Below are 23,713 nucleotides of genomic sequence, written 5' to 3'. Positions count from 1 at the left end.
AAGAGGAGTTGAAGTATGAGTGGATTAACTTGATAAAATGAATGGAGAAATCTTGCTGCTTTCCTGCTTCAGAAACTTGTGTAAGGAGAAGAGTCCTGAATTATGTAGGAGACTTTGAATAACAAAGCTTCACAGCACTTAGGGAGATCATTTAAGAATACGTAGCAACCCTTCCCCCTGCACTGTTTACTTTTTCCTGCCCTTTTGGAGTGGATACCAACCTCCTATGCTCAGCTGAGTGATATGGACTAGTCCTACTGGGCACTATAACTGGAAAATAAACAAAAAGGGAAACAGGACCCTTGCATCCGCTCTCCACCTCCTTCCATCAGTCGTGCTCCTAAGGAAGACCTACATTCTATCATATATAATTTATACTTAGACTAAGTAATCCTTATAACCATCCTCTTCAGAAATCACTAGAAAATTTTATTCTAAAGACCAGTATGTGACAGATAATTCCTGTCTCTGATTTTACTGCAAATATGGAAGGGATGAATTTGAAGAACAGACACAGTGTTTCAATTACAGACAACTTTAGACAAGTGAAAAATTTCCTGGTTTATTCCTTTTTTCTGCATAATTTTATCCTTTAGAACAGATGCTTGTGGATGCTGTGGAAAATGAATTGCCAGATTTTTTTAAGAACAGACAAGACAAGCTTCTCTCGGAAATTACAAAAATACTTTGTATCATTGCTGCTGAAGAAGGTGAATTCCTAAAGTCCTTTCCACTACTATTTTTCTATGATCCTATGCTTATTGTCCTGGCTCATTAAATTCCACAGTTTTGGAAAAGACTGGAGATGATGCTGCCAAGGTGATTTGGGCATCTTCAAATTAACCCCACAGGCTTTGGCACTGAGAAACACAAAGATTGCCAACTGCTCTCTGCTTTTTCCCTAGCCTGCCTCTGATCCTTCTAACTGGCATCTGGTCAAAGTAAGACTGAACTTGTACACTTCTGTGTTAAAAGGAACCAAAGTCCCAGAGTTTACAGAGACAAATGTTAGAACCAGGTTATTTTAAATAGCAGATTATACCTATATGGAAACTATACGTAGGTTTGATTGTTCTATCCAAGTATCTCTTAGTAAAGATCTGTCTCCATGTTTTATCATATTCAACTTCTATGTCTGAGGCACTTGCATCTTCACAAGTGGTGAAGATCCCAAATCTCTCCATGAGAGGACAATTATTTCCCTTTTCCAGACTTTATTAAGGACAAATCTCTTTTTAATGGCGCCATTAACATATATTAAAAGAAGCCCAGGGAGTATACCCAAATAACTGAGAGGTGCTTTACAATACTGGGAAGCAAATTAGATGAGTTAACATCGATGATTAATTAACTAATAAACTTAAAATAGTACAATACAACTGGAAAGCAGCAACAAAGTAGCAGTTTGTGGTTATTTGGCTTCCAATTTCAAAAGATGCAAAACCTTTGTTGTTGTCAGCCTTACTGACTTCCCTCAGCTTTCACTGTTCTTACTTGGATATAGAGAGGCAGTTAAATGGTGAGAACCAGTAGGTTTTTTCATGTAGATAAAGTCTGACTCGAGGCTTCAAGGCTCAGCCTGGCAAGATAACAGCATGTTCCATGATTATGCAGGTAAGAAGCACTTGAGCAAACAGCATCTGAAGAAATGCCATGTGGAAAATGCCACAATAGCACTATGACAATGAATAGCATCAACAGTGATGGCTGCCTCTTTCTGCAAATATCAGATGCCACAGTATGCAATTTATCTGCATCCAAAAAATGTTTTCAACCTTGCACTGTAAGGAATCTTAGTTCCTGAACTGATACTCAATTCTCTCTGGAATTGAAAGGGATGGAGAGATGTCATGTCTTGTATTGGAACCTCCTTCTAGCAGTTCCAGAAGACTGACACTGATGTCTTCAGTCCAGCCAAGGTGGAGAGTAAGTGTCCTGCAGTTTTGACTCTATGGTAACATAACTGATATGAAGAAAGACTTATACTGCAGTTTGCACTTTATGCTGCAGATTGTGTATGGTATTACCAATTCCAGATGGCTCAGGGAACAAGGGATTTAATTTGAGAGAGACATGTTGCAAGGATCTAAATGCAGAACTTAAATACAAGGTTCTAACGATTGAAATGTAAGGCCTAGATCCACTGCACAAGGTACTATTGTGGACCAAATTGTAAAATTTAGGATCATGCCTAAAAATCATAGGGAGACCTAATGAAATGAAATTAAAAAGTAGCCTGAGTAAAGGTAGCCTACAAAACTAAAAATAAATAAAAATCCAGCGGCTGTAAATATGAGATGTATTGTTGCACGCACATGATGATGTATGTATCTAAACATTTTGTAGGTATAACTGAAGAAGAGAGTTCAAAATGCCCTTAAAAATCTATACACCTGGGTGCAAACCCTCTAGATTTCTTATTCAAATGAGGAGAAAAATCCCACTTTGAAAATAAACTCTTATTGTCACTTCAATACAAAATGGATCCATTGCTGACTTCATCCATTTGCCAATTGTTGACAGCTGTCAATACAGGGATTTGATTTCTTTATCCAAGCATCAAACATTACATTCATATCTTCAGAAAAAGATCTTGACTGTGAGCTGCAGTTTCACTGCCCCAACTCAATTACTGCATTCTTGAACTGCAATGTATTCATTTGTGGGCAGTGGGGCAGCCAGTGGGAGGGTATTGACTGGAGTATAATGTCATGTGTAGCAGCGAGAGTAAGATGAAAAGTGTTTTCTGCTTAATGGGTTGGTATTAAGTAGGTGGGAATAGCTTCTAATTAGCCAACAATTGCTGTGTTTCTCAGTTTCCCTCCCTTCCCTCCTCCTGTCGGTCACCAGCTGCCAATCTCTCTCTCCTTTTCCTTTTTTGTGTGGAGTTCATTGCTCACTGCAGTGAAAGCCTTTGTTTAAAAAAGAGGGCTCCCAGGGTCTCATCTGCCAGGGTACAGCTTGCTGCCTGCGATGAGTAGCAACTGTCAGTTTATTTTATCTCAACCTTTTCATCATCCTGCTGAAACTGGTCGAGTGAAACCACCTGAGAGACCTGAGGATTCAGTACCTACAAGTCATTAGCCAGGACTGCTCAGTCTCTCCCCACACAGCAAGTCAACTGAACACTGCTTAAAATATAGTCCACTTTAACCCCATATTTTCCTACGACATATTAGGACTTCTGCATCTTCCACATTTTAGTTGCATGATCATTCCTTAAATGTACTACAACTATGATTAGTGAGCAACACATTTTGCAGCATTTCCCAGCAAAAATATTCTTTAGAAATACAAAACATAACGTACTAAAATACAGATATTAGAACAGCCTCAGTCAGAACCTCCTTCTTATTTAGGTTATGTTCTCCAGCATAAATATCATATCTAGCAACTCTCCCAATTATTTGAACCTCTCCTTGTCTTGATGTTTTTGATAATGCAGTTCAAAACGGCAATATCAATTAGTTTTAGTTACAATTGTGCCATTCTCCTCAAAACAGTAATATTCTATGGACATAAAAAAGCAGTATTTGGTCCACAATTTTTAACAGATAAGCAACACTCTCCTCTCTTTGCCACACAGTTTCTCTCTCCATAGGTACACACGTATATGTTCATGTACTCAAAATGCACATCCATCTTCCAAATGGCAAATGGATTGCACTACAATCATTAAAAACTTATCAAAGTATGTGAGAGAAATAAATATTTTATTTTGATCTAAACCAAAATTAAATATATCCATATAAATTCTGTCATTAGTCTGAGCTATCTGCTTTTAGTAACCACAGTTAACTTGTTGCAGTCATTACTGACACTTTTAATACAGTAACTGAAGTATTATTTTTCCTTGTATGAACAATGAGCCCTTTCAAGATCTACAAGAGATTACAAGAAGAGAAATCCAGTTATCCTTCAATATACAGTTGATTTCTTAATGCTTGAAATTGTCAATGTTTCATCTCAATTCTCTTCTTACTGCAGCATGTATGTACTTGTATGCATATCAACAAAATGAAATTTAATTTGATTTAATACTATTCTCAGAACTGAGCTAAAGGTACCAGTGAGAACAAGCTCACTCTTGGAGAATTTTACATTTCAAGGCACTGTTTGTCGGGTTGAAAGGTCCTGGAGTCACAGAACTTGGCACTATAAAACCCTGAAGTGACATTTTCCAGCAGGAGCCTGAAGTGTGAGGTAAACAGAGGGCTGCAAGTGCTGCACCCAGGATAAGAAGTCAGTGCATTCTGTGCAGCACATGTCCCTCTCCCCTCCTGGTTCCTAAAACTGGTTTTCCTGGACACCTGGGTGTGGTCTGAAGTTCCTATTTATCAAATTCCTTATGTGCCCAACATGAGCCATTTCACTCCTAGTATTTACTCTAGAGCACAGGCATGCTCCATTTCTCAGCTTTTCTATCAGCAATGCACGGTGCTAGCAGATGCCCAGTTGGGATGCACAGACCCAGTCAGGCAGCTCCAGTCTCTGTTCATGTGACCTATAAATACTAGAGAGTAAAACCCACATTCACAAGAAAAACAGGGCTTGAGTATTTGCTTTCATAGACATTGGCATTAGCAGATGAATAAACATAAGGTTTACTTATTGAGGGGTGTTGGGCACTTGCAGTTCCCATTTCAAAATCTGCTGTGGAAGATTAATTCCCCACAGGAGCTGACACCAGCTACATTATGTTGGACTAATATTCACGGCAGCTCAACATCCCCAATATTAAAAATATGCCAGAATTTTAAGAAAAAGAACTATATTAAACCCCTGTAGCAAACATGGAAAAAAAAACAAAAAAAACCCCCAAACTTTGAACAAGAACCATTTCAAATAATCCTCTCCATATCAATTACTCTATTGAATACTTATTAATGTCAATATTGTAGGATAGTAGCTCCATGTTCAAAATTATATACCTGCATGACACACCATAAAAAATACTGAATAATTATTTGGCTCTATGGCAAGACCTGTATGAGGCCTTGCATGGGAATATTCTGTATTATAGATAATATTGAATGCTTAACTGACTGAGTAGGAACAAGTGGATGAGCCTGGAGGCATGGTCATCTACTTAAGCATGCATTTGGATCTTCAAGCTAATTAATCACCCAGTTGTATACTTAAACTTCATCAATCCATTCCCACAGGTGATTAAGATCTATTTAAAGGCCATTTTGATACTTCACAATTTTCTATTAACCAACTTGTCAAGATACTCAATAGGAAGTGTGATTCTTCCCACTCCATTCTGTGATCCCAATGTAATAAAAACACTGAGCATGAAGAACAGTGTGGAAACAGTAGGAAAACACTGAAAAAACTCTCAAAACCACAAATACAAACACAAAAGATATACCTAAGAAAATGTAAGTTGAGATGCCAGCTGCTGGGTATAGAGGTAAAACTGGCTTACACTCCTTAAACGTTGGCATAAACATACATAAAATTGGAATTCAGAGTGAAGGTGTAAGGCCAAAAAAGGAGAAAGAATAATTTTCTGCATGAAGGTGAAGAACAGGAAAGAAAACACAAGAGAACAGACAAGGAATGAAGAGAAACAAAACCTAATAAATGTTTTAAAAAAAGTTCAAAAAAACCACAAAATATCTCTGGTGATTACAGAAAAGAATAAAGAGATGTGGATTTTTGGATGAAAGAAACATGGTTTCATAAATACACAAAACTGTGGAACTACAACACTTCACTTTTCAAAATAGATTGGCTTATTATAAATGTAAATCATTTAAATCTTGACTATCTTCAGTCTTAATAAAACCAGCAATTTGTTACTTATAATAGGAACATAAAACAATGTACCTAGGCTGGGAAAAGGATCTCAGATAAAACCTCTCAAGGATGCAGAAAAGAAAGCTGGCTTGGGAAACCCAGGAGTAGGAAGCTGTTTGATACACCGCCTGTGACTCCTGAGATGACCTAAGGGCTCTGTTACAGAACATATGCACTGAACACAGTTTCTTTGTCTTGCCTTTGATTTTCTGTGTCCAAAGATTGTTGGGGAGCTTTGGGTAAGGATGGGTTTGCAGCAGAGAGCTGTTTTCACGTTGGCCTGAGGTCTAGACTGGTTGGCACGTTTGCAGACAGCAACAATGAAAGATTCTTTATGAAGTCTAATGACAACAACCATCTCAATATTAAACAAACACACAAAAATCTTATCTTTTACTCTTTATGAGGATCCATTCTCCTTTTTGAGCATAATCTCACTAGATACACCTCTGCTCACGTATGCAGCAAAGGAAAGGAAAGGATGGGCACATGGAGAGGCCCTAGGGCCACTTCAGAAGTTTTCCAACTGGCTGCTCCTACTTTGGTCCTGCCACCATCAGGGCACTGCCAGAGCACAACTCCTGCCAGTGGTTTGGTTTTGTGACTTTTCATCAATGCTGCAGTCAAACCAAAATCTTCTAGGTGCCTCAAATCAAAGATTCCTCCAGAAACGGCCTAACAAGGCTGGGCAAGAGATTCAATTTCTTTTGCACCATTCTATAAAATCAAGCAGCACTCAACTTCTACCCCAAGAATTTTTGCTTTTTAAACTGGAAAGGAACTCCACTTATGCAGAAGTACTGACAGTGCAGTGCACAAAACTATGCTAGTTCAGTGCATAAAGCTACACTAAAGGGTCTGACAATATACTGCAGTTTGAACATCACTTCCAACTTTTTTTTTTCCACAAGAAAGAACAATTCACCTTATTTAGGAAACCATTTTCTGCTGATCTAGGGAGCTTGTCTGAGAAAACACAGCTGGATGCCAACAATATTTAGTACAGAATGTGTCTAAAGGAAACGGGTGGCAAGATTTAGATGGTTCCAAATGAAACATCAGAGGGCAAAAAGCCTAGATAAGATCCAAATTCTCCTCCGGGTAAAATGTTTTTATATAACTATTGATGATAAGAACACTCACAATCATAGTCAGGGTGATAGTGATTTTTTTTGAACCTATAACACCACTTAGTCATAAAAACCTGCCAGCTCTTAGCAAAAACTAGGAAGAAACTTCTAACACAATAATGCATGGTTAAACATGAAAATGTTCCATGACTTCCCTCTTAAATATGGTACAGGCAATCCACACACCTGACCTAAAGCTGATCCTGTCTAGCAATTCCCAATTATTTATGTTGGTATTTAAAACAAATCACTGTAAACTCCCCTGGATATTGCATTTGTACAAAGCATGAGAACACTGAATATCAGCACTCCCCTCTTTTCAGACAAACGTCAGCCATCAACAGAAATTAGAGCAAGCTACTGCAGCTCTGGCAAAACTGACAGAGATGTTAATACCGTGTTCTCACGCTCTTCACTGAGAATCTGTTGCATCCAGCCACTGACCACAATGTGCTGAAAACCCTCCCTGTCACCCTCAGCTCTTCTCTTAACACTTGATTCTTTCTGTAGTCCAACAGTAATTAATCTCACTTGCTAAAAATTTCAGTGTATCTCTAAGCACACTTTACACATACTTAAAAAAACAAATCCCAAATAATAACAAATAACATATATGAACCACTTAAGCTGATTTTCAGAAACATGTTCTGAGCCATAAACATCTATACACAAGCATGCTCTATTTCAACACTCAGTTAAGGCTGCATTAAGACTTAGTTAAGAATATTTTAAGAGTATATCTTGCATTAATATAAAAAATGACTGATATTTTTAAAAGTTAAAGGTGAGACAAGTTAAAATTTAGAAAGCGATGAGTGCTAGGTGATGTGAATAAAGAAGAGGCAGCACAAGTTTACCACATTTTCAAGAAAAAAAGACAGAATCACCTCTCAACTTTTCATTTTCCTAATGATTTTCCCAAATGCATATATTTCAGATTTTTTAGCTACTGTATTTTTCCAGAAGGGAGAAAATGATTCTGTTTGAGAAATCCCATTAAAAGGTACAGAAGCCATCCTGTGATTTTCAGTAGGGTACTGATACATTTGAACTACGTTCAAAATAGGCTTATTAAGAAGTGAGCCTTTGTGCTTCTGGCACAGGGACAGCCTTGGAGTCTGTACTTGGTCACACACCTCCTTTATATAATTTAAAGTCTTAGTTCTTATTTACCAGTGTGAGCAATAATGTCTGTAATTATATGCACACTATATATGATGAACAATGGTGTGCATAATTCCCTTACTTCATGTTCAGTTGCATTTTTTGAGAAACCCCAAAATCTGTCTGTAAAATCCTTTCAGTTTCTCCCTATCTGCAGATGAGCACACAGTGCACTAACAGCTGAGAGGGAAGAGGTAACACCAGAAGTTTTCCTGGAATTAGTGTACTTTAGGCAAAAGAGACAGTAAAAAAAAAGCAGTTTATCACATTATGAAGCAGTCTGTTCTGCTGCTGAACACGATCACCAAAATGGCCCATAAATTACACAGCTCTGGTAAGTTACAGTAGAAAAATGTTGTCTGAATTTGTTAAGCATAATCCTTGATCTCACACCTCACTTCTGACTCTGCCATCCTGTATGGATAATCCTTTTATTAATGAATGACAAAGGTACACACACGTTCAATCTAAAATGCACCTGGTCAGATCGCTGTTTTCCAAAACATTAGAAATTTTGTGCTAGCTCCATCTTTTACAGAAACATGACTATAAAACATCTTAAAGAGCTTTCAAAAATGTGAATCAGTAGGATGAAAATGTAATTTCTTACACAACACAAAAGGACACAGTCACGCTATGGAATGTACCATTCCTTACATCCATGAAAGGAGGCTGGAGAAAGAATATTGAGGGACTACATATTTGGGAGTAAGCACAAAAGCTCATTTGATTGTATTTTCCAAGCTATAGACTTAGCTGGTGCATGCATTTTAAATTATATTGAAGTCTGCTCAGGTGTGGAATACTAGAAATAGTCCTGATTATGCTGAAGTTGATTGTACCAGATAATTCCATTGATCATAAGACTTCAAAATTGATGACAATATGCAGTATTTAAAGGTATCATAAAAAACTCCAACAAAATAAAGGCAGGAAATCCATGATAAATTGTGTCAATTTTGCCAAGTTCTCCAAAGCCAAGGAACGCAAATCTAAATTGTTGTCAAAAGCACATACTATTCCTCAAGAAAACAACTGAAGACTTTGTAGGATGGGGAAAACCATGTATTTTAAGTCTTTTCTTAAAAGTGTTCAGACAATTTCAAGCATACAAGGGCTCTTGCTGAGGCACAGCCCTGCCAGACACAAAAACCTGGACTGAGAGTTGCCAGACTACAGAAACTAATTTCTGGTCAGCACTTCATGTAATCAACATGCAAAATCTGATTCAAAAATTTCCTGCCTTCAGCACCTTTAATTATTCTTCTTTCCTCTAGAAGGCAGCAAGTCAGGTGATTATTTATTGAAAGACCTGTGAAATGTTTTCTCATCAGACAATGTTATGCTGTAGGCTCCTTTTTAGGATTTTATGTGGAGTCACAATCCTTTTTGCCTACTGATTCTGCTGATAAGGTTTTTATCCATTTTACTAAACATAAAAAGAACAATAAAACCATATTTGTTGTTGCAGTGGCATCTCACAATGATATAAATAACTCTCCTGTAAGAGAAGTCAGGTGACTGAGTCAAAGATAGCAGATAGAAACACATTCTCCTTTGCATTTTTAAACACTGTCTTCTGAAAATCCCATCCCTTTTATCCACGAGAACTCTGGTCAAAACATCTATTTTATTAATAAATGTTGAGATAAATTGAGTAATTAATGGTTATTGAAATGATTGATTTATAAAATAAGTCTTGGTTGAAAGACATAAGGTAATATGGCAATACTTGAATTTAAATGTAATTGTTCCCCCACTAGCTTAAGAATTTCTTTTGCCTATGAATACAGAAACTACTCTTATTTTTTTGACACAGGAAATTTTTTCAGTCAGAAGAGTTAGAAATAAAAACTCACTGCCTTTCTTCTCCCTTTCCTAAAATTTCCCTGTGGATTAAGAACTACCATTGTATCTTGTCTTTCTCTGTTCTATCCTCAAAAAGACTGAGAAAAATCTGGTAGATTATCAACACCGAGCTGTTTGAAAGAGGTAGAAATACTGCTCTATTATCACAGCAGGAATTTCCTAAGTGATGAGTTCATCATAGGATGCACAGACATTCTCCTGGAAGGTAGAATAAAGGCTGTACCTGAAACTCAAAGCCGGCAAATCTAATCTTGAATTGGTGCCAGGTCATGTTTTGCCAGACAAAGATATTAAAAATGTAATGCCAGTACTAACGAGAGATTTGGCACACGAAACATGAGAAATGTTACAGATTGTGCTGACAGTGTGACACTATGTTTTCCTGGATGTAATCTGGGTATCATGAGAGTAAGCTTGGAGCACTAATGAGAAGAATGATATTGAACTGGAAGAGCTGCTAAATATGCAGTAGCCACAGGGTTCCTGGAGTGAACTGGAACTGAAATGAAAACTGCAATACTGAAAGTAACAGAGGGTAAACTAGGCAGAAATACAGAAGGAAGAGAATCTCAGCAGGCAAAACTTGTTTGTGGTACCATGCTTGCCAGGACATAAAGGGCTTTTCTAATCATACTCTGTTTATCCCTGAAGTACTGTTAAAGAGGAGCAGGATTCTTGAGCTTAAAGGGGCACATATAATTTCAGGATATAAATGAGTTTCACAATTGACTGGGAAAAGCCATGTATAAAAGCTGAACAGAAAACCCCTTTAGGTGCAAGAACTAAAATTCATATTGGAGATACAAAGTTCATTCCATGTCTTTGAGGTTCCTGTGAGTTTTCTTTTTTTATTTGCTTTTGCCATTGTTGATTTTTGTTTGCTTCCTATTTTTATCAGCTACAGTTAGTGATCCTTATATGAAATGAATATAAAATTCTTTTATGAATTATTTTTCTGATCATCTCTGTTGGAATTCTTGGCATTTGCACTACAGGTCTAGACAGGAGACATACACCCAAATAACTCTGACAGTCAACAAAATCTGTCAGTGTGCTAGATGTTCACTTATTGAGACAAAAATCACAAATATAGATATGTATAGCCACTGAAGAAGTGTTACCGAAGTGTTAGAACTTTAAACAGAATGCTATCTAATTTATTTCTTCAGCCTCCGAATGAATGCCCTTGTTCCATAATTCTCAGTAGCTCCCAGTGTTGCCTCTGGCATCCTGGCTCCTGTTAAACTGCTAATATCTTCAATTACCACTTATTTTATATACAAAATTCACCACTGAAGTTATACTTAATTTTCCACTTCTGTGAGAGGGTGAGATACACAAGAAAGCAGCAGTCAGACAGTTCTTTGTCTTTAGGAGCAGGGTAATTGAAGGAATAACAAAGTAACCCTGAAGCTCCATATTGTGACTGCCCCAGTTGTCATTTATTTCCACTGCAGCCCAGATTCACACTCTTCACAGGAATACAGAGCAGGAAGTTTTAAGGTAGAGTAGACATATACCTCCCCCTTCCTCAGTACAATACAATTTACTACTATCAGTAGTATAGTAGTACTATACTACTGGAGATAATGCATAATTCAGTTTGTCTTGTATTAATGTATTGTACAAGGTAAAAAGAGCAAAGAAAATTTAACCCATTAAGAAAGAGGGCTACTCCACACCAAGTCCTCCTCTGCTCTTTCTGAGATAAGGAAACATAGTAAAGTAAGCAGACTTGCTTTTATTTTTTCCCTTTCTCTCTAATGTGAAGTACAAGGATACCAAAAAAAAAAGCAGCGTGTTTTTCTAGATTCAGAACTATGTGAAACAGAAATTACTTCTCACTTTTAGTAACAGGGATCTTATTTTTGGATGCACTTGAAAAGTGTACTGCAAATGGAGATTATTATTATTTTCTTTAAAGATTAAAACAATTATGTTTTGACTACAACAGGTAACTGTGGTGTTTGGCAAACAGCACTGAAAAAATGCAAGTTACCATCCAGAGCAACTACTAGTATCAATTTCTCCCAGATATATTGTATTTTAACTTGTTTAATAGTTATATTGTATTTTAACCTGTTTAATTCAACCTCTAAAACAAGCGCACAGAGGTAGAGCCCAACCTCCGTTCCATACAAGGATTAAACCCGGGAAATAATTTAATAAAACTCTACAAGAAAAATGACTTAAGTGTTGAGGACAATGCAGCACTAATGTGTTTCATAAGCACTGCCTTACCGCCTGGAAGAGGGTCAGTGCACATGTCACTTCTGTTTTGCTTCCATGCCAGCAGGCACTGCAGGCTGAGGGGATCGGCTGCTGCTGCTACGTGGCTGTTGAACGGCACCATCAGCTGATGAGCCTTGGCAATGCCACAGTAACTCTCTGTTTCAGCCACCAAGGGCAAATTGTTCAAAGCTTTCGCTGCCTCAGAGGCCTGACTGAAATGTTCCAGAGCTTCGTTATAGTTCCCCTAGTAAAGAAGAGAGAAAAAAAGAAAATAATGTTATAAGCTACTTGTAGTCACCTGTATTTTATTTTGACATCAGAGCCTGCTCCTCTGCCACCTCAGAGATGTGGCAGCCCACAAAGTGACTCATGGCAGGGCATTAAGGAAATCACTCTCCCTTGCTGTTTTCTAACCTCTAAAATCCGGATAACACTGCCCATATATTTGAATTGAATAGCATTTTGAGCATACAAATCCAAGTATATCAACAGTAAGTATTAGTACAGATTGCAGCCAGGCTGTTTAGAAATTATTGTTTCCCCGCATTCAACATATCTGTGGGAGAAAAGGTCCTAATTTATGGTAGTATTGAATCTTAAAAAATAATTCCTAAAAATGGAAAAAAAAAGGATAAACAAAGCACAGAAAAGAACAGAAATTTAAACTTACTCATTTATGGAGGAAGAAAGGGGTATACAAACACTATGGATATTCCTAATCACAAAAGAGAAAAAGTAGGAGAAATTTAGCCCAACTGTTGCTGAATTGAAAACTCAAATAATTTATCTCTCTATCCTACCGTTGGCATGGAATTCTGCTGCTCTGATGGCAGAAACTTCCTGACTGAAACCATTCTCAGAGCTGTTTTACCCTTTCACTCTCACCTTGATTTAATGAGATTGAAATTCTCTTCTGTATGGAACTGGGAGGTGAGACCCACTGGTACCTGTTTCATTTGATACCACTTTTTGGGATGAGAACTCCTATAACTGCTAACATGTGCTTATGATTAAAAAAGAAAAAAAGAGCAATAGCAATTCTGGTAGTCTTTCAGCTTTGTTTAATACAGCAGAAGAGCAGAATTAGGCCTATGAGGACACATCAATGAATAAAGAATGATAAGCTGTAATATAATAAAAAGCAGAAACATCTACTTACCATACTCATGAGAACTATAGCAGGTTAAGTGATGCAATTAGTGAGAGGAATGTAGCAAATCAGACTAAGAAACTCAGAAAAAGTGAAATGAGAAATGACAGAGTTACCATGCAAACTTCAGAGTGTACATATTAAGTAAGCAACCTGCTTATTGAACTGGGGGAAATGAGACCTACTACTCCTGCAGAACACAAACCCAGGCATGCTAGGAAAGAAGAAACATCTGGGTAAAACAATTGTGACTAGAAAGCAAACTGTGTGTACAGCATTAAAGAAAGATACTGCTGGTGAGGGAATAGTGAGATAAGAGAACTGGAAAGATACAGCAACAGTGCGGACAGAGCAACGTGAATTTGGTCAAAGTGATTTGTGTTTGGAAGAACAGGAAGAGTTATATCCCTGGTTTACTAAAGGTCCCCATGGATAGATCTGGATATAAACAGAAATATCTTTAATTTGATGGACTACTTCTGCAAATTTTATTACTGGGGGATGTACAGAGTTGAATAAAAAGACCCTAATAATGACTTAGAGAACACTGGTGATGACAGCTGACACCAGCAGGCAGTGATCCAAAAGAGGAAATGTTAATTCACACTCAGTTTTGGTAAACACTGCTGACCTTGCAGAAAAAAATGATACAGAAAACAGGGAATTGCAAACTTCAAGATTTTAAAATTTATGGTTAAACTAAATATTTTATATACATTAATATTATTAAGTTACTGCACTTGTGCCCTTCTACACCACTGCCTCAGCTCAAGGCAGAAAATTCTGAACTGAGAAGGAGAATTTGAAGAACAATCAAATAGAGATTAGTTATTAACATACAAGTTCTATTGAATTGATTATTAGCAATGGTGGAAGAAGGAATGAAATGCAGAAGTAGTTAAACAGAATTTATTTAATTATTTTTCAGATTTGGAGGAGAACAATTCAGCACAGTGTCATATGACTCTTCTTCTAAGTTTCAGACCCATTTTACAGCTACTTCATCAAGTTGTCAAAGACCTTAAAACTTAGTTTTCAACGGGAAATTCAGTATTTATATTAAGAACACGTGTAAACAGAAAACTCTCAGGCTAATTTAGAGATTATAGAGTAAAAACATTTCTACTGTGTATGAAATAAAACCAGGACAAACAGGACAGCAATTTTGGTAGTGGGAGTTCTCTGTAAGAGGAGCCCAGGAAACAAAAAAGAGGTACTTAGGGATAGTGTAAGTGAAAAGGGGAAAGTACTCTGTTCAATATATTACACACAGAACTGAGACAAAAAATATGCAACAGAAGATAGAAAGGGTATTTCTAGTTTTATCTTATTTGTAGTGGAAGTGTTTCCTAAGTTCCGTATTAGCCAGCATACAGAACAAATTCTTTTTATTACTTATTGTATCTAAATAATTTTGTGTAGCAATTCAGCTCTAAAATAGGTGTTAAAGCATGAATCCTTCACTTTTGCAGCAATGTCTTTAACCTGTTTGATTTCAAAACCCAAGTGTCACTGCAGTGCAAGTGGAGACAAGAGAAAGTCTTTCCACTGCTAACGGACCTTCGACAAACTATTTGCTGCTAGAACCCATTTCATAAATTTGGCTGAGAGAATGTAAAGAAGAAATGTAGCTAAGATTATAAACAGTCCATTAGTATGCAATGCAGTATACATTCATGTAGAGTGCAATAATATTTCATTTGCATTAACTGATGACTTTTTATAGGCATATATGGCCCCAATGGTGATCTGGATGTGGATTTTTCACAACATGTAAAGTTTGTCCTGATCTGAATTTGGAGTTTTTTATTCATCTATTTTAGAAAAAAAACTCTGTGTGTTAAACATGATGTGAAATTTTCACCTTTCTCAGAAAATTAAGGCACATTTCATTTAGTCACACAGTGACTTCTCCTTGGGTAGCTCCTGCAAGATGCAACACCTGGATCAAATCCTCCTGTGTCATCTCCTAGGCATAACCAGATTTTACCAAGAAGTAAATCAAGTTGTTTCAGATCATTACTACAAACAGTACTTACTCTTTCATTGTGAACTTTTCCAAGTAGGACATTTGCATCCACCAGGCTTTGGCCTAGATTAGCACTCTCAGCATCCTTCATAAACTCTCCCAAGTACTTCACAGCCTCACTTGATTTTCCCTGACTGAAGAAAAGGACAGGGGCAAAATGAAATATTTACTCAGATGGCTTCTTCAAATGCTGAAGATCTACCCCCTTGTTCTGAAGAAACTTTACTTTGTGATGACTCATCCATGATTGGATTTTATTTCCAAATGGCCTCCAGCACTACCTGTGCTGAGCCCAGTGAGACTACTTCACACAGAATGTCTGAGGGCAAAACTGGATCCTTTCAGCAAAATAGAACAAAACTTTCTTTCAGAATATTGTGCCATATTTTAAGGCCATGAATAAAAACACAGGTGGATGATTTAAGAGGGCTTTTGGATTTCCCATTATTTTATTTTTTCTTTCTACGGAGCTGCTGATAATATTTTCAATTTAGCTGGACCTCACGTCCTGACAAAATAGGGGAAGGAGATTTTTTCAGTAAGGCTTTCTGTCATTCAGAGCTGCTCTAGAACCTGGTGGTGCAGCAGCAGCTCCATGACAGCGCTGTATCTCAGTTCTGGGCTGACAGCCTTTCCCTGAACACAGCACTGCCCTTTGGCTGGCTGGATCAAAGGTGGCCAGGGTCACACAGGCAAACCTATAAACCATGGATTGCAGGTGCCACCCCCAAATCCCAGGGAGCTCAGAGCAACCTGAGGTCACAGCTGCATCTAACTTGAAAATTGGCTAACATACTTTGACAATAACATTTGCAGATTTCTTTTTTTTTTTTTTTTTTTTTTTTTAATAAAGCTGGTCATATTAACAATATAAGACCTCAGCAGTGTGATTGCAAGATATAAGACAGACATTTGAGCTTGCTAGTGAATAAGGCTTGGTGCCCTTTTTCCCTTTAAGGCTGGAGTGTTATTCCAGCTGACCTCAATATTAGCCATGAACTTGAGTCACTAATGTAGGAGTGTAGCATGTTAAATGTCAAGGCACCAAGACAGAAAATTCAGTCTTAATTAAGAAATTCACAAAAATAGGAGTTTCTGTAAGCAATAAAGAATTGTGATTTATTTTCTCACCATCTTAAACTACCTTCAAGTTATATTCCTGCAGCAAATGATGGCCTGGCATTTATTTACAATACAGTTTTTATTATAAGCTATATTAGGGATATGTGCTTTCAAAATCTGGCAGTACTCTGAATTTCTCTCTTTTATGCTATTGGAGTAATTATAACAGCCTACCGTGAAACAGGAAACATAGCAAAGCTTAGCTGCAAATTTAAAATACTGCAGTGATTATCTGTATGTGACTAAGAGGGTAAGATTACTACAAAAGAATGCTAAATCACTGCAAACTAACATTCTTGAAATGCTCAAGTATATGCTACTGTAAAGCTTAGAGGTCAATTAGCAGACTTAGATCTACTAAACTTTCCTAAGTTAAGTATTTTATTACCATGAGAATACAAAACATACCAGACTGTAAACATTTACCAAATGTCAAAAGGCTTCTAAATTTTAGAATTAGAAGCACATATTTTTTTAACCTGGTTTTTTTCCAAAGAAAAGAAAATCAAATGCTTCCCTAAAGAAATACAGCATATGATTTATATAAGTTAAAGGACAAGGTTAAAGTCTTAGACAAATATTAATTCCAGTTTTTCTAGTTTTCTATATGCAGTGCACAGGTGCAACTTGAAGAGCATATTATATGGTATAATCATTAAATCCATTCAACCAGACCTTTGAGAGTTAAAAACATATATTCTGAGGAAAAGGACTCCTTGGTCCAAGGAATGAGAATGAAACAGTGCAGAATATTTGTGTATCAAGGTGATTCCAGTTTCCAATTGGGAAAACAGGACTGTTAACACCCACATCCCCTGACAACTGTCCAATTATGTATATCACACTTGGCCTACTGTTTGCAGTAGAAGTAATCAATAAAGGATGTGGTTGAGTGAACATAGATTTTGGTTGAACCAATGCATGAAAACTTAATCATTTACTCAGAGTGGAGAAATCAAATAGAGCAGAGATGAAACAGCCACTAAGGGGTTTGTTGATTGTACCACCAAGTTTGTGGGCTAGAGGCTGAAAGTAATAAAGCAAATGGAATCAGTGACAGGAGAAAATGTAAAAAGGTTTTCTTAATTTCATGAATTAATAGAAATGTTTTGATGTATTTTTGGCCATTTTTTACTTTTCACATCAAAACTTCTGTTCCACATATAGGAAATATGAAAATTGCTAGGGCATATAACCTCTTTGAGGAAAACAGGAATCAATTTGATACATATCAGTAAGATATTTCTCACTGTTAGGACTTCACTTATGCCAGCTAGAAATCAGTTGGAACAGTTTAACAATTTTTCAAAGGAAGTACTTTTAAAAGCACTACAGCTTGAGATATTTAAAGTATGCTAGAAGGATTACTGAAACATTTTGCACAAGACCTGATAACATGATAAACAGGTCTTTCCTACTCAAAGGGCTAATATTTTATAGTTCCTTCAAAAATCTACATGTTATTTTATACAGCCATACACTTTCTATCTCCTTAGACATCACCTTCCTAAATGCATAAAATGCAATTTCCTAAAGATATAGTCATTCATGATCCCACAGAACAGTTATGATGACTTCAGCAGAAGAGATTACACATCTACAGCAACTCATTTTCCAGTTTCATGCTAAAATGCCCTATGAGATTTTTACCCCTATTAGACTTTTATGAAAATATGCACCTTTTATAGGATTGCTCATGTGATGGAATTGGATGTATAAATCATGTGTCCACAAGAAGTCATTACCATGGTGGACACTGGCAGAATAAGTCAAGAACATGATGCTATTATATCAGATTCTTTCCCCTGGAAAATGACATGACTAAATGCACATGATAAAGATTTTCAGTTTCCTATAGTCTCTGGAAACATCTGCAGCAAAGATTTCACAAAATATTCCAAAGCCATAGACAGGTTCTGAGCCATTCAGGAGGGCTCAGGCACTTTCTCCAATCTGTCATGAGGAAATAAGTGCAAATTCTCACAGACATTATGGTTGTAATGCATCATTTTTTGGAAACAGTCATCTTCCTGTGAAGAAGTTATTCATCAAATTTAAAATTATTTACACAAATCTAGCCTAAATCAGGTAACAATACAAGTAAAGGAAAATTGAACAAGCTGAATATGGGGATTCTGTCACCAGCAGTAATTACTGGTGCATTTATCCAAAGTGTTCTGTGTCCAGCTCTGGCATCCTCAGCACAGGATGGCTATGGACCTGTTGGAGTGGATGCAGAGGAGGCAATCAAGATGATCAGAGGGCTAGAGCACCTCTCCTGTGAAGACAGGCTGAGAGAGCTGGAGTTGTACAGCCTGGGGAAGTTGCCAGGGAGACCTTACAGCTCTAATGCCAGCTTACAATAAAGATAAAGACAAATTGTTGAGCAAATGTTGGGCCTGCTGCAACAGGGCAAGGGCTCTAAACTGAAGGAGGGTAGATTTAGATTAGATGTACAGAAGAAATGTTTTACAATGAGAGTGGCAAAACACTGGAACAGGTTCCCCAGAGAGGTGGTTGGTGTCCTATCCCTGGAAATATTCAAGGCCAGCCAGGATGGGGCTTTGAGCAACTCGATCTAGTTGAAGGTGTCCCTGCTCACTGTAGGGGGTGGACTAGGCTGATCTGTAAAGATCACTTCCAACCCAAACTATTTTATGATTCTATCATTCTATGATTCATAGGTGCCCAGACTTTTCCACGTGTAAGTTTCTCAAACAACTGAAAGTTGCTGAGAACCATTGTGACATTTGACAGGGTTGAACAGTTAATGCCTATCACATACCCAAAGCTCTTCAGAGCAGGTATATATGTAAGGTGTTTAATTTAATTAAATGCTCTTATGGCATAGCTACCGGATGAGTTTTATAAAAAGTAAAACAACAGCCATTTTTCAGAGAAAGGGTTTAGGGTTGTGTCTTCACCAAGAAGACTCAATCTATTCTTTAATCTATTCTCCAACAGATTAAATCCCTGATCCTACACATGAGATTGAACTACTCCTTCACCTAAATGAATCCAAATATTCCTCTTCCAGGAGAATGCCTTAAATACTAAAGTGTGGGGTCTTACTGCTCTTAGTATCTGCTCCCACTGCTCCTCATCTCCTGTTTTCCTTCTTTTTCAAACTGCAACAACTGGTAGCAGTGGGACTGTCCATTTCTGCATAGTTAAAGAATGCTCCCAGAAGGAGTGGAATACAGATTTGATACAAAAGAAAATCACTAGTCACTCCATCTTTAGGTCTGCTTTTAAAAAAGAATTGCATTGGCAGTATCTTTCAGATGAAGGGTTTAGCAAACTAATTTCATAAAGATTTCAAAATCTGAAACTTCTGAGTAAATAAATGCATGGGCCCTCATTCCAGAATGCCTAAATCACAGAAAGGAAATTAACATGGTTTTAAAACTGGGACCTGGTATTCTTAGTCTGTTCTGTGTCTTTTTGAAGATATTCTTTTTGAATATCTTTTTGAATATCAAAAAATATCAATACCTTTTTGAATATCAAAAATTCTTTTTGAATATCTTTTCCCATGTCCTTATTTAGGATGCTCAGAATACATGTAGACATGAATAATTATGCATCAGAGACCTGAAGAAGACTGTGGTTGTGGCTGATCCCTATGTGCTTGGATAAGGCCAAGAGACAAGGGATCTGACTCAAAGAGGAGAATTTGCTCTGCACACTGAAATAAATCAGGTGACAAGTCCCTCTCCATAAACAATTGCCAAGTTCTATCATGCCTCATATGCACTGAGGTCTTCAAGGATAAGTCATAGGATAAGTCAAGAATAAGGAACTTTCACTTTAATCTCTTTTTTTCCCTATCTCATATGATAATTTCATTAGGCAACTTTATGCCAAAATTATTTGTACCTGAACTAATTCACCTGGAGGAAGATTTTAATGCCAGATGCTGAAACAAAAATATTGAACACAAGCATTGTATTTGGAACAAATTTGTACCTAGTTACACATGCACAAACCAGAAATGCCTCCACAGAAGAAGTGAGTGCAATAAATGGAAACCCACAGTTCAGAAAATATTACACTGAGACACCTACTGGAGCTTGCAACATTCTTCCAGATTTTCTTTCTTTCTTAACCTGGAAAATAGGTCTGCATTTCCATTTTCCAGTAAGGTAAGGTCCCCCACAAACCAAAAAAAAAACAAACAACCAAACCCTAACACTTAAAAAGCCCTCAAAATGTGGAAGAAAAAGGACATGTTATAGTGTACAGGCAAAGAAAAACTAGAACCATACACTTTAAAAAATGTGTAACAGTTTAAAATAACTGTCGATGAAAGGGTCACTTACTGCAAAAAGGGCACTGCTTAAAATTTAAGCAGTCAGTAATGGAAAGCGACAGACCTCTAACAATTTAAGTCTTTCACAGCTGAGTGAATCTGCACTGACAGTCAGACAAGGATGTGCTAACCTACCTTGCCAGCATCTTGGCTACAGCTGCATATGCTCTGCCCAGGCCAGCAGAATCACAAAGGCTTGTGAAGATTTCTACAGAGGTGTTCAAAACCTATGAAACAGGAAGGTAAAAACAGTAAATACTCCAATAGGAATTTCCACTTTTTCTTTCCCTCCTAATCTCTCTGCTCACACAGAACACAAAATTAAAGCTTTCCCACTTCTTCAACTGTTCTCCAATTAGCCATGATGTGACTAGGGTTTTGATCATTATTAATAGTTGTTTGAAACTACTCAAAAATTACAAATCAAAAAAATGTAACTTGCAATTATATCTCTGTGTTTTGGCAATTTACAGAAAACCAAAGAAGTACTCCCTAATTTGCAGTATCAATTTTCCTTATCCATAATTTAAAAGATTTTAAGAGCCTGTGCTTTTATGAGTTTCTGATAATCAATGACTTAAGATGGTGTCCTTTGCATCCATGCTGTTTTAGAATGATATGCTGAAATACAACTCAGTATTATTTTTTGTTTCTCTAATTTGTCACAACTTATCTTAGTACAATTCAGATGCCCCAAAATGGAATAAATTACAGGTTATATGTTTAATCTATGCTGGCTTAAAGTACTGTAGATAGTGCTGCTATTTTTCTGATTAATTATTCACATATGAGAAATTTTTTAACATTCGCTTGGAATCTACTCTATTATTATGAACCCTGCCATAACTGAAGGCTTACAGCTGCTGCATAAAATCATATGATCTTAATTTATTTTAACACTGACATCACCTGTATTGCAGAATTCCTCTTTTCATCCATTTTTTTCCAATGGCGATGACAGGAGAGTGCATATAAAATTAAATTTTATTCTTTCATCCCTCCTCTTTGTTGCTTGACCCAATCTATTACACACATGAGAAAACAGGAAATCTCCAAAGACTGTCTATGGAAATCCTTTTTGCACATTTCCAAGAAAGGAGTAGTGAATGTCATTTTCCAATTCTGAAGGAGGATGGGAGATGCCCAGGGACATATGACAGTATCCTGCATGCCCCAGGATGCCTATTTATATTGAGGTAAAAGATTGGGCATTTTCTACTTAGAGCACATGCCTGTCACTGGCAAAGTGCACGGTTCAGGAGAAGACAACCTGTCTGTGCTAATGCTGTGGGTGACACCATTTCCATTGCTGCTTCCACTCAGATTTCTTAGTTCTTGAAAGAGTTTTACTACATGCAGCAGCATCCCTGGACATGGCTTTTATTCTTTAGCTACACAAGCTCTGCGTGCACCAAAAGTAGCATTTATTTATGTGCACTGCCTTATTTATCATCCCTCAAGTACTTTCTTATCAGTAGTGTTCTAATGTTGCATCCTATCCTTGCAGGTCACTGCCAATTGAGTTATCAATGCATGAGGTGTAACAGAAAGAGTACAAAGGCACCTCAGTTAGGAAGTTGTCACATCAGCTCAGAAGCTTCCCTAAACTGAATACATACATGATGCTGTCAGTGCCTGCAGTACATCCTTCTAATAATCCAGGATGGTAGCAGAAACACACAGGTGTCTGAGAAATAATTCCTGGTATTGCATTTAACTCAGGGGACCTACAGCATTTGTTGTAATAATTGTGCTCACATTAGAAAACCTGCTGTTAGAGTGTCAGGAGGTGTCACAAATGTTATGTGCTGGGCTGGAACAGTTCCTACTTTTAACTGGCCTCTACAATATTAATCTTGGATACAGGGCCTGCAGTCATTACTATCTGGCACAGAAAGGTAACTTAGAAACCTAAGCCTTTGGCTACTGTACATTTTTTTTCTATTAAAGACATCAAAAAGCCTGAAAAGTACAGATAAACCCAAGGAAAAATCATACAAAGCACAGCTGAAGTAAAAAGTTGGTTCATTGCATTGCTGCAACAGCTGCAAGAAAGAAGGAAGTAAATAAATAAAGCTCCTCATTCATATTGATGAAAAGTGCTCATTTTGGTCCCAGGTTACTACTACTGTACACAAATCATATATTTCATTCTAAATAATGAGGAAATAACATCAATTAAATCACCTCCATGAAAGGGAGGAAATCTTGATAAATTACCATTAAAAAAGTACTCTTTATGTCTATATTTCAAATGACTCCTCCAGCTTCAGGTAACAGATGGGGACATAGAAAGAGACACAGGAGCTTGATGGAAAGGAGCTGTGCATCCCTGGATGCCAAAACTGCCCAGTATCCATTTATGTAAAAGAAGTGAAGAGGGTTCTTCCCTTCTGTGATGTATGCCCAACCTTCAACACTCAGGACAGAAACATTTCAGGATAGAAAAAGAGGAACAGACAGAACAGGTTAAAATGATGGGTAAACACATAAGCATTACAGGATTTCACCCAGTGTGTCTTGAAATTACAACACATTTAAAATTTTCATTTAGAACAAGAAAATTATAAAATTTACATGCTGGAAAATCAAGTGGAATCAACACAGTGATGCCTGCCAAAATCTGCAAAAAACCAACAAATGAGCATGAAAACTTTCCTGATTATTTTTATGGGATAGGAACAACCAATCCATCTAACTGGCTTCCTGTGGATACCTCATATGAAAAGACATACCTGTGGCAGAGAGTATTGTGTGGCAGGGCTCTGCCAGTCATCTATCAGTTCTTTGCAAAGTGGATAAATATTGGGAACACTGGTTACCATTTGGATCTAATGGAATTTATAGGTTCCCAATGAAAAGTTTCCCTTTAGAAAGAAGCATAGCCAGAAAATGGTATT

General features: G+C 37.2%; 1 protein-coding gene and 1 long non-coding RNA gene across 2 annotated transcripts in view; both read right to left on the bottom strand.

Annotated features, from left to right (window-relative positions):
- The window catches only part of LOC132072014 (uncharacterized), a 118,100-nt gene that overhangs the window by 30,994 nt on the left and 63,393 nt on the right, over nucleotides 1-23,713 (bottom strand). The gene's annotated exons all lie outside the window — the stretch shown is intronic.
- The window catches only part of TTC29 (tetratricopeptide repeat domain 29), a 71,888-nt gene continuing 59,300 nt past the window's right edge, over nucleotides 11,126-23,713 (bottom strand). The window contains exons 8-11 of the mRNA XM_059471468.1: nucleotides 20,949-21,040; nucleotides 15,390-15,513; nucleotides 12,210-12,444; nucleotides 11,126-11,235 (exon numbers count right to left, since the gene is read on the bottom strand). Of these exons, the coding sequence (XP_059327451.1) occupies nucleotides 11,126-11,235; nucleotides 12,210-12,444; nucleotides 15,390-15,513; nucleotides 20,949-21,040 (561 nt within the window). The remainder of the gene's footprint in view (nucleotides 11,236-12,209; nucleotides 12,445-15,389; nucleotides 15,514-20,948; nucleotides 21,041-23,713) is intronic.

Source organism: Ammospiza nelsoni, chromosome 4 (genome assembly GCF_027579445.1).
Source record: "Ammospiza nelsoni isolate bAmmNel1 chromosome 4, bAmmNel1.pri, whole genome shotgun sequence".
Classification (NCBI taxonomy): domain Eukaryota; kingdom Metazoa; phylum Chordata; class Aves; order Passeriformes; family Passerellidae; genus Ammospiza; species Ammospiza nelsoni.
The sequence above is the reverse complement of the archived record's forward strand: the minus strand, read 5'-3'. Positions and strand labels throughout refer to the sequence as shown.